General features: G+C 43.8%; 2 protein-coding genes across 2 annotated transcripts in view; both read left to right on the top strand.

Annotated features, from left to right (window-relative positions):
* The window catches only part of LOC102374257 (olfactory receptor 5F1-like), a gene marked incomplete at its 3' end in the record, with an annotated part of 5,260 nt that extends 946 nt beyond the window's left edge, over positions 1–4,314 (top strand). Inside the window, exon 2 of the mRNA XM_014523983.2 lies at positions 4,306–4,314. Within this exon, the coding sequence (XP_014379469.1) occupies positions 4,306–4,314 (9 nt within the window). The remainder of the gene's footprint in view (positions 1–4,305) is intronic.
* Positions 4,315–9,664: 5,350 nt separating this feature from the next.
* On the top strand, positions 9,665–10,600 carry LOC106722689 (olfactory receptor 1020-like). Its single transcript, XM_014523976.1, has one exon. The coding sequence runs from the start codon at positions 9,665–9,667 to the stop codon at positions 10,598–10,600; it is 936 nt and encodes a 311-aa protein (XP_014379462.1).
* Positions 10,601–11,654: the final 1,054 nt, after the last annotated feature.

The following is an 11,654-nucleotide window of genomic DNA, read 5'->3' on the forward strand; positions in this document are numbered from 1 at the left end:
AGAAAAATGTGTTCACATTTTCTTTGACAATAAATATTCAACTGATAGTCTACTTAACTATGGAGACTATACAGACATACGCACTGCCCATATTGCTTGTATGTAAAAGTTAAGTCATCAAGGAACCTACTCTAAAGGAGAACAAAATGATCAGGAACATCCTTTTCTCTCTCCCTCCCACTTTGCGTGAACTTCTGGCTTGCTCGCTCTGTCTCTGTCTCTGTCTCTCTGCAAACTTCTGGCTGGCTGTGATTGGATTACATGATCCAACTCCATCCCTTTTTTTTTTCCTCACTCACTCACCATAACTAGTGGATAGCTGTGACTGGCCAATGACAAATGGATGCAGAGATAGAGAGAACAAGAGTGAGCAATCAGGAACAGCCAGCTTTCTCTCCCTCTCTTTTGCCATGATCTTCTGGCTTGCTCACTCTCACTCTTGCTCTCTCTCTCTCTCTCTCTCTGTATATATCCTTTTCACTTGCTGCACCTTTCTGGCTTCCTGTGATTGGCTCACACAATCTCACTTCATCATTTTCTCTCTCTCTTTAGCTCACTATAGCTTTCTGGATAGCTGTGATTGGCCAATGACAGCTGGATGACACAAGAGACAGAGACAGAGGCAGAGGAAGGGCTCAAGAGATACTATGTGAGCCAATAACAGCTAGCCAGAAGATTGTAGTGAGAAAGAGAGAGACAGTGAGCAAGAGTGTCACTAGTACATGAGCACACATTTGCCCACTTGCTCGCACTCTGTCTCTCTCTCTCTCTCACTCGGTGCAATGTTCTTGTTTGCTGTGATTGGGTCACACACTCTCAATCCATCCCTTTCTTTTGCTCTCTCTCTCTTGCTCACTGTAAACCTCTGGAAAGCTGAGACTGTCAGGGGTCTGAGTCCATGAAGACAGTTTTCCTTAAGTGCTTCCAGGGATAACTGTTTTTTTTGGCATGGTTTATTATGCACTGAGGTGTTGGGGTTTAAAGCCCACTTTATGGAAATGGAAAGGTTGCTCTTGCTCTTGTGGCCATATGGCTGAGGGCAGGAAAAACTTGGGGGCATTCTCCAGGATTGGGCCTGTACATAGGATGCCTGCCAAAAGACTGGAAATATCTGAAGCCCCTGGTGGGAGTGGAGGATGTTTGCTGGTTGTAAGGCCACTTATGCTTCTGGACTGACTCACGGCTTTGGACTTGATTTGGCTGTTTTGGCTTGGAATACCAATAATTTATTCTTAAGGCCAATCACAATTAGCAAAAAGGTCACAATGAGACAGGGAGAGCAAGAACAAGGGATACAGAAAGAGCATTTAAACCAATTGCAGCAACCAAGAGGGTTGGATAGAGAGAGAGATGGGGGTGTTGGGGTTGCTCTCCATCCCTTGCTTTCTCCCTCTCTCTCTCTCTCTGTCACTCACTGCTATCCCCTGGCTTCCAGTGATTGGCTCACACACTTGCTCTCTTTTTCATTCTCTCTCTCTCTCTCTTGCTCCCTTACTAAAATCAGCTGTGATTGGCCAATCACAGCTATCAAGAAGGTCAAGGCAAGTGAGAGAGAGTGACAGAGCGAGAGGGAGAGAGAAAGGGATAGAGAGAGATTGTCTGAACCAATCACAACAACCAAGTGGTTTGCAGGGAGAGAGAGAGTGAGAGTGAAAGTGTGAGAAAGAGAGAGAGTCACTCTCTACCCCTTTCTTTCTCTCTCCCTTTCTGTCTCTCACTCACTATGACCCTCTGGCTTACACTGATTGGCTCACATGCACTCTCCCTCCTCTATTCTCTCTTTCTCTCTCACTGCATCCAGCTGTGCTTGACAAAAACACTGCTAGTGAGATGGTCAAGGAAAGTGAGAGAGAGTGAGAAAGAGATGGAGAGAGACAGAGAGAGACTGTGTGAGCCAATCACAGCAACCATGACTGGAGTGGGGATGGAGAGAGAGAGAGAGAGAGAAAAAAAGAGAGGGTTGGTCTCTATCTCCAGCCCCACTCTGGCATGCTGTGGCTGGTTCACACGGTCTCTGTGTACCTCTCTCTCTCTCTCTCTCTCTCATTGGAACCAGCTATATTTAGCCAATCACAGCAAGCCAGAAGATCAAGGCAAATGAGAGAGAGGGTCCAGCAAAAGAGAGAGAACATGTGAGCCATTCACAGTAACCAAGAAAGGTGAGGGGAAGGAGAGAGAGACAGAGAGAGATATGGGTGGATGCTCTCCATCCATTTCTCTCTCCCCCTCTATCTGTCTGTTGCTCCCCGTGACACCCTGACTTGTGATTGGCTATTCATCTGAGCCACTGAACCTCTGGCCCAGCACATCAGGCAAGACCTCGTGATGAGGGGGGTCAAGATCCCTGGCAGAAGCAGGGAAGATACCAGAATCCTGGCCTACATGGACCACCTGAATATTCTGTGCCAGAATAAGTGTTCAGTAAAAAGAGCCCTGTTGCACACACAGGTCTATGAAGTGGCAGCAGGAGCCAAGATCAACATGAGCAGGAAAAACTGCCTGGCAATGGGTGAGCTTGGGGACCTGGAGTCCTTGGGGGTCTTGGGTCTCTGTGAAGGAGTCAAGCTCCTTGGGGTGGAATTCGACCCTGAGCTGAGTGGAAGGATGGCCTTGGAGAAGAAGGAGGCCAAGGTTAAGCAGAAGTTAGGTCTGTGGCATGCATGCCCCCTCTCCATGGAGGGGTGGGGTGGGTGCATGGTGCTCATGAAAGCGGTGTTGCTACCAGTGCTTCTATACACTGCACTGGTCTTCACCCCTCCAAAGCATGTCATCCACGGAATCCAGAGAGCCATGTGTGTCTTCTCCCGGGGGTCCAGAGGGGAGAAGGTGGCGTGAAAAACCCTGTATGAGAAGAAACGGACCAGGGATGATAGACATCCTCCTGTTCCGGCAGGCAAGGTACACAAGCCAGATCTGCAAGCTGGTGAGCAGTGCACAGACCAAAACAGCCTGTTTCATCAGGTATTGTTCAGGTCCCTTCCTGAGATAGTGGTGGGGTGGACACATCAACCAATGGGAGACCATGGAACACCCCTGGTTCTGTAGGGTTCTGAATGAGTTCCAGAGCAAGTACAAGAGCAAGGCTACATAATGAAAGCCCAATGACTGTCCAACCACAGGAAGATACAGATGGTGGTCAGAGCCAGAGATAGCCTATCGACCATGGAGCTGCTCCCCAATGACAACTGTCAGGCCGTATGGGAGTGGATCTTCCACAAGGACCTATGAAAGGACCACAGAGACTTGAACTGGCTAATAGCTCACTGTGCACTACCAGTGAGGGCGTGGAGACACAGAGAGGGGCAAGGGACTTGACCCAACTGCCCCAGGGAAATCTACCAAGGTGAAAACAGAGACCCTCAACCACCTCCTATGGCTCTGTCCGTATACCAAGGGGGTGTGGGAAAAGGTCAACTGGCTCTGCAAAGAGGCTGATGACAAGGGATATGGTGCTGTACAGACACCTTGCTAAACATTAGGGGTCTCCAACAACCTGCTTCAACCAGTTCATGTCCTGCATCAAGCGTACCTTGTGGAAAAGAACATCCGAAACTCAAGGAAATGGCTGGACTTAAGGAAGGCCTTCAACACTGTCTCTCACCCCATTCTCATTAAAAAAAACTAGGAGACTATGGCATCGACACCTACATAGTCAAATGGGCCTCTAGTTGGCTGGAGGGCTGCACCCAGAGAGTGGTGGTGGACGGGTCTTATTCGACCAGGATGGATGTGGGCAGTGGGGGTCTGCAGGGCTTGGTCCTCGGGCCTGCATTGTTTAACATCTTCATCAGCGACTTGAACGGGAGTGTAAAAAGCACCCTGTTCAAATTCGCAGATGACACTAAGATGTGGAGGGAAGTGGGCACGCTAGAAGGGAGGAATAGGCTGCAATCGGACCTAGACAGGTTACAGGGGTGGGCAGATAAGAACAGGATGGGTTTCAGCACTGACAAGTGCAGGGTACTGCACCTGGGGAGGAAGAACCAGCAGCATACTTACAGGCTCGGGAACTCCCTTCTTGTCAGTGTAGAGGCATAAAAGGATCTTGAAGTCGTTATTGATGCCAAAATGAACATGGGCCAACAGTGTGGGGAAGCGGTCAGAAAGGCCGACTGTACCTTGTCATACCCACAGCTGCATCTCAAGCAGGTCCAAGGAGGCGATCTTCCCCCTCTATGCGACACTGGTCAGGCCACAGTTGGAGTACTGCATCCAGTTCTGGGCACTGCACTTCAGGACGGATGTGGACAACATGGAAACTGTCCAGAGGAGGGCCACCCACGTGATCAGGGGGAAGCAGGGCAGACCCTACGAGGAGAGGCTAAGGGACCTGAACCTGTTCAGTCTTCACAAGAGAGGACTGAGGGGGAATCTAGTGGCTTGTTACAAACTAGTCAGAGGGGACCAGCAGGCATTGGGGGAGTCCCTGTTCCCCTGAGCACTACCAGGAGTGACAAGAAATAACGGTCACAAGCTGGCAGAGGGTAGATTCAGGCTAGATATCAGGATGTGCTACTTCACTGTCAGGGCGGCTAGGATCTGGAACTAACTTCCAAGAGAAGTGGTGCTGGCTCCTACCCTGGGGGTCTTTAAAAGGAGGCTGAATGAACACCTTGCTGGGGTCATTTGACCCCAGTACTTTTTCATGCCATGGCAGGGGGTTGGACTTGATGATCTTCTCAGGTCCCGTCCCACCCTACACACTATGAAACTATGAAACAGGCTGTGTTAAAATGTTTCTGTGTGAACTCCAGTCCTACTAGCAGAAATAGGTGGGAAAGGATGGAGAAGATACAGTGAACTCTACCTAGCAAAGGGACACTTGGCACAGGCTGTTCAAAGACCACCCTAGAAGGGGAGTAGACAGGGATAACTAAGAGGACAGATACCTAACCAGACCTAGAGACAGCAACGATGACAGCAGCAATGGAAGCAACAGCAATAGTGACAATGACAGTGACATCGTTGAGGGAACTGAGAATGTAAACCCCAAAATTGGGGCCAGAAGTTAGAGACTGCGATTGGGTTTTGGAAAGGAGTGTGGATGGGTGTGTGGGAGCATGGGTCCATGGGTCTGTTTATTGTAACAAGTATGCGGGCTTTAAATGTGGTTTATGGTGTGTGAAGAACAGCTTTTGCTTGATACTGAATATATATATATATTATAAATCTGCTGTGATTGGCAGTTACAGCTAGTGAGAAGTTCAAAGTGAGAGAGAGAGAGAAAGGGAAAGGGTCTCTCTATCCCTTCTCTCTCTCTCTCTCTCTCTTTGTCTTTCACTCACTGCAACCCCATGGCTTGCTGTGATTGGCTTACACACCCTCTCTCTTTTGCTTACTCTTCCTCTCTCTCTGTCATTGGAACCAGCTGTATTTGCCATATTTTGTTTTGTGTGTGTGTAGCAACCGGGTCAGATATTGTAATGGGTCCAGGTGGCCAGTGGGTCTTTGTACAGGTGCATTCGTTGCACAGGTGCAATTTTTCTAACAGGTCATGGTTTTTCTTTGTGGAGTGATACTCAGAGTGTAGATATATATAACCTCATAGATAGATAGATAGATAGATAGATATTCCTCCCTGAAAAAAATTGCCAATCACAACATGCCAAAAGATCAAGGCAAGTGAGAGAGAGAGAGCATGTGAGCCAATCACAGCAACTGAGAATGGTGAGGGGAAGGACAGAGAAATGGGTGGTTGCTGTCAATCTCTTTCTTTCTCCCCTTCTCTCCATCTCTTGCACCCCATGACCCCCTAGCTTGCTGTGATTGGCTAACATGCTCTCTCTTTTTCACTGTAACCAGCTCTGATTGGCCAATCACAGCTAGCAAGGAGGTCAAGGTAAGAGAGAGAGAGACAGAGAGAGAAAGAGAAAGAGAAAGGCAGAGAGAGAGAGAGCTCTCTAGGGCATCTCAGAGCTGTGCATGTTACAAAAGATACTAGTCCTGACAGTGCTGCTGCTTCCAGCACGTGCTAACTTCAGCAATGACTTCACATTCCTTACCAAATTGTAATGTGTAAGCACACCCTAAACTTAGGGCATGCTGTCTTGCTTTAGAAACCGGGGAGTATCAGGTGCTAGATTAGGACTGTAAGAGCATCTAGGAAGAAGTGAAAGCAGGCAGGGAGCAGGGACAGGGTACATCTAGCCATACAGAGATGCAAGCTGGAAGGAAACCCCAAGAGCTACTTTGTGTAGAAGAATACCCACATTCTGCCCTGTGGACAAACAGGTTTCTAGACTCATAATAGGAGAACGCACGTGCCCTCAGAGAGCAACAGAATATCGCTTCCATTTTGCACATCCACATAACCTTTTTGGGTCCCAGATAATTAGGCATCTAAGGTAAATAAAATAATTCCATGCTTAAACACCCAGGAAGGGACTAGAATGCCACCATTACACAGCGACATGTGGAGCTGGATTTGGTGCCTGCCGATGTTCTGTAATGAAGAATTAAAATGGAGCTTTTATCACAGTAAGATTAGTACAACTATAAAAGAATGTTAAACAACATGTTGCACATAGGTATCTAAATCAATAAATCAAGGAATCATAGAAAAATAGAATGGGAAGGGACCTCAGGAGGTCATCTAGTCCAACCCTCTGCTTAAAGTAGGACCATCCCTAACTATATCATCCCAGCCAAGGCTCTGTCTACCCAGGTCTTCAAAACCTCCAAGGATGGAAAGTCCATAACTGCTATGGGTAGCCTGTTCCAGTGCTTCACTACCCTCCTAGTGAGGAAGTATTTTTCTAATATCTAACTAAAACTTCCCTCGCTACAATTTGAGACCATTGTTCCTTGACTGAGAACCACTGAGAACAATCTAGCTCCATCCGCTTTGGAAGCACCTTTCAAGTGGTTAAAGGTTCTTATTAAATCCCACCTCAGTCTTCTCTTCTCCAAATTAAATAAGCCCAGTTCCCTCAGCCTCTCCTCATAAATCATGCTCCCCAGCCCTCTAACCATTTGTAGTTACAAACTACAAACTATTTGGTAGTTACTAAAACAGATGCATGTAGCAGCCTTTAATTTTAAAATAATTTTGTTAAAAAACTACCAACTGATGATGGAAAATAATTTAAGTTTAATAATTTAATTCCCCATATTTAAATATGAAATCCAAATGCTCTGTGTATATGTATATGTGTCTATACACACACATACACTAATATCTATATATACATGCAGAGCATGGGGGGGGGAAGAGAGAGAGTTACATTGCAGAGTTAAGCATGAAAACATTAGGAAATACTGAAGTCTTATCCATATCTTAAATAAACATGGAATTAGTTATTTACTTAATAGTGTTACTAATATGCACACCTCAGCAAAGTGGAGATAATGACTTCAGAGATATCTCAGGGATCTTGCTCTCCCAAAAGATTTCCCAAGTTAATGCTATAGCTGTATATAAATAAATATGAAAACAGCATGCCTTTCAGCAAATCAGGACATTCAGTAGCTCAGTATAGCTAGATAAAATAAAATATCTGATCAAAGTATTTAGTTCAAATAACCAAACATTTCTTGAAATCTAGAAATGAATTTCCTGGACGTTGGACTATACATTCTCTATTAAAAATAACACAGGATTAACTCTAAATCTCTGGCAACTATATGGTATGTTAATCTCTATTTCTGGATGTTATAATAGGGGGAGGCAGAATCTTTTGTGTCATGCAATGCAATTTCATTTTTCCTATTCCATTGATCTTCCCACCCCACAACTGTTTTCTTTAACTCACTCTTGAATCTATGGGTGGCTGGAACATTAGATACTTTCCATCTCATGTTTTCCTGATTGCTGAGAATTTTAGAAGTTTTTTCCTTTTGTCTGAGCCTGAACCTTTTTCTCCCTTACTTGTAGTCTAAACTTTCTTGTCCTTCTGATTTCCAAGGCAGAGAGCAACTCTCCATCCTCCAGCTTTATTACTCCACTGAAGCTGATTATTATGGTTTTGTCCTTCTGTCCCTCTGTTCTTCTGTAGGTTGCACATGACTTTTGTGGGTTTTTTGTTTGTTTGGGGTATTTTTTTTTTTTAATGATCTGTCCTTACATCTTATCCTTAATGTCTTACATTTATCTATGTTTCTGGGGGGGAGGGGGGGGGGGGGTGTTGGTTTTGTTGGGGCTTCTAGGAAAGAAGAGTTCAGAATCTGTCAATAAGAAAATCCCCACTAATTAGAGGATAAACCATAAGCCCTAGCTCCAGGAACTTCTAGCTTTTCCACATTGAAGGCCTTAGGGACAGGATTACCCAGGAATTCTCTGCATGTCTGCACAGGTTGGCTTTTACTGTGGCTGTTACAGAGTAAAAAACTCACACTGCTCTGTCTCAATTGTGCAGATCTGAATTTATTTAGTTGTCTGTAGCTTATTTTAAGATGCTGTCAGTTTTATTCTGGGGGGTGGGAGGCATAAGAGGTAGACTGCATTGAAATATTTCTAAAATACCCTTGGTATTTCCTTAGCTAAAAGCATTTCCTATAAAAATGTCAGTGCTAAAAATCCAGTTGAGCTCTTTTATTGATCTAAGGTATTTATACAGTTCTGATTACCACAGTGTCAGATCAGGTCAGAGTCTTTAAAACAATAATATCAACTCAGATACTCACAATTCTATGGGTTTATTTATTTAATTAATTTAGTCATCTGGTTCATCCTATTTGTGAGGGGAGTTTCAGTCCTCATTTTTAATTTTTGGGTGATCATATAGAAAGGCAATAATAAATAGGAGAAACTGAATACTGTGTTTTTATCATCTACTTATGAGTAGCTTCATAAATGCAGAGAACCTTGTATGTCAATAGCTGCTGTCTGTGTACCAGTCTAATAGGCACAGAATTGAACACTTGAAGTATCAGGTTTACAAATCCACCTGGGGGATATGGATGCACAGATCTTGTTACAGGAAAATGTGCATATGAATCAAGCAACAAATTTAGGGAAATGAGCCTGAATGCATAGCTAAGAAATATGCAACAGTAAAGTGTGGACTGTTTATTCACTGAGCAATTGTTTTCTAAAACAGAATTGGTGGAAAGCGCACAGAGCAGCCTTGTCCTCCAGTGATTAGAAAATACACTTCTGCATCAAAAGATGCAGGATGTCATTTTGCCTTCCACTGGTCCCCTTGATATATCTACATAGATATGTTACTTTGGCTTCACCGTTTCTGGACTTGCCTATATGTCACTGAGACATATACCAAGAATCTCCAAGCTAAGAAGCTTTTGGATTGGTTCCCAGTCAAACTGGTAGAGACCAAACCATGGGAAAAAAATAAAATGTGGGATGAGCATTTGAGGTCTATATCCTTTCATATAATCTTGCCTACATTCACGTGTAACGGTTGCTGGTTCCAGCCTTAGTTGAAACACAGCTGAGGCTGTAACCCATATCCTCAGCCATGCAAACACATGCTCAAAATGCAGATAAGGATGTACTTGAAGTTTTTGTAGATCATGGGAGAGTTGGGACAAAATACACATAGAAGCACAGAATAAGAGGGAAGTATAAGGCCATACCTTTTCTGATTGTATAAAAGCTCCTTATGGCCTGTTTTTGGGAGGGCCAATTTGCCCTATCCTGTCACAGGCATTTTACATTCATTCTTGATTGTTATGTTATCTTGTCCCCAGCAGGAAAGTTTAAATAATGTCTGGAGCAAATGATACCACACTAAAAAAATTCATTCTCCTGGGACTAACAGATTGTCTTGAGCTACAGGCCCACCTTTTTGCAATGTTCCTGGTGATCTACATTATTACCTTGGTATGGAATCTTGGGATGATCATGCTAATCAAGATCAGTCCCCAACTCCACACCCCCATGTACTTCTTCCTCAGCAACTTGTCCTTTGTGGATACTTGCAGCACCTCAGTCATCACCCCCAAGATGCTGGCAACTTTCTACTCTGATGGGAAAAGCATTACTTTCTTTGGGTGCATGGTACAGCAACTGCTCTACTCAGTCTTTGTGTCCGTTGAGGCCTTTCTGTTGGCAGTGATGGCCTATGATCGCTATGTAGCTGTTTGCAATCCCCTACTCTATAGCACTGTGATGTCCCATATGGTTTGCCTGAGGCTTGTTGTTGGTTCCTACACTGTTGCCTTCACCAGTGCCATTGTACAAGTCAGCTGCACCTTCAGTTTATCATTCTGTGGCTCCAACAGAATCCCTCATTTTTTCTGCGACATACACCCTCTGTTGAAAATCTCTTGCACTGACACCCACATCAATGAGATTGTGCTGTTTGTTTTTACCTGTATTGTTGGTTTACCGACTTCACTAGAAATTTTTATTTCCTATGCTTACATCCTCTGCACCATTTTAAAAATCCCCTCTGCCAAGGGTAGAAACAAAGCTTTTTCTACTTGTGCCTCCCACCTGATGGCTGTCACAGTATTCTATGGGAGTACTTTGTTCATATATTTGCGGATAACACCCAGCTATTCTCTGGACCAGAACAAGGTGGCCTCTGTGTTCTATACAGTGATGATCCCCATGCTGAACCCCCTGATCTACAGCCTGAGGAACAAGGACGTGAAGGATGCTATCAGGAAAGCCATAAGAAGGAGTAGTTATTTGTAAATGTAACTGTATTAATGTATGTGTTTTCCAAAATTCAATAGGAATTTGTAGTTCATGGATAATAGGTCATATGTCCAAAGTACAGGAACACAGCTAGTTGATAAAACAACTTGTTTAGTCTAGAAGGGAGAAGACGGAAGTAGGGAATATGGAAAGAACTGTTATGAAGACATCACTAATTAACTGTTTTCCCCATTTCCACTAGGAAAAAAAGAGCAGTTTAACTGGCAGCAAAAAGGTTGTGCATTAGGAAAAGTTCTCCAACTGTAAGGATGTTAAATACTGGAAAAGACTACTGATGGATGTTGTAGAATCTTCTTCAGAGGAGGTTTTTTTAAGAACAGGTCAGACAAATATCTCTTGAGGCTGACCTAGATATACTTGATCCCGTATCAGTGAAGAGAGTTGGACTAGATGATCCCCTGTGGCCTCCGTGAGTTCTGTACTTCTATGATGTCATACCTAGGAATTACCCCTTCTAGAATATAATACAAGATGGTGCTGTACAGGTTGGTTTTATTAGCTGAATTCTTCTAAGTGAAGAATTCAACCCTATAAAAGTGACTCTCTGACATCTTCAACAGCATCATAAAATTCAATTGAACTCTTAATAGGGATGTTTTATCTTTCTTTCCCAGTGTGTAATACCTTATCTTGCTTCATAGTTATTTTCCTTGTTTATTGCTTCTGAATATTTTCCCATCAGATGTCTCTTCCCTATCACAGCACCATTTGTAAGCACCATCCTTGTCTGTTATAGGTAGGTCATTTGTATGTAAAGGGTTATTATTTGAGTCAGATATTGCTGTTTGACTGAACTCCAAAATTAATTTTCATATAGCCTCTATTATTCCATTCTAAGTATTATACATTTGTTTTTAATTTATTTGTATATATGTCCATAATTTTATATATTATACTGTAGATAAATATGCAGTCAAAGTTACTAAGTAGTTATTCAATACTTGCTTACCAATAGACTTCCATAGTGGCTCAAGTGAATATTCACCCTAGGATCCTGAAAGAGATTAGATCTGAAATTGCTGAACTCCTA

This window comes from Alligator sinensis, unplaced genomic scaffold (genome assembly GCF_000455745.1).
Source record: "Alligator sinensis unplaced genomic scaffold, ASM45574v1 scaffold1_1, whole genome shotgun sequence".
Classification (NCBI taxonomy): domain Eukaryota; kingdom Metazoa; phylum Chordata; order Crocodylia; family Alligatoridae; genus Alligator; species Alligator sinensis.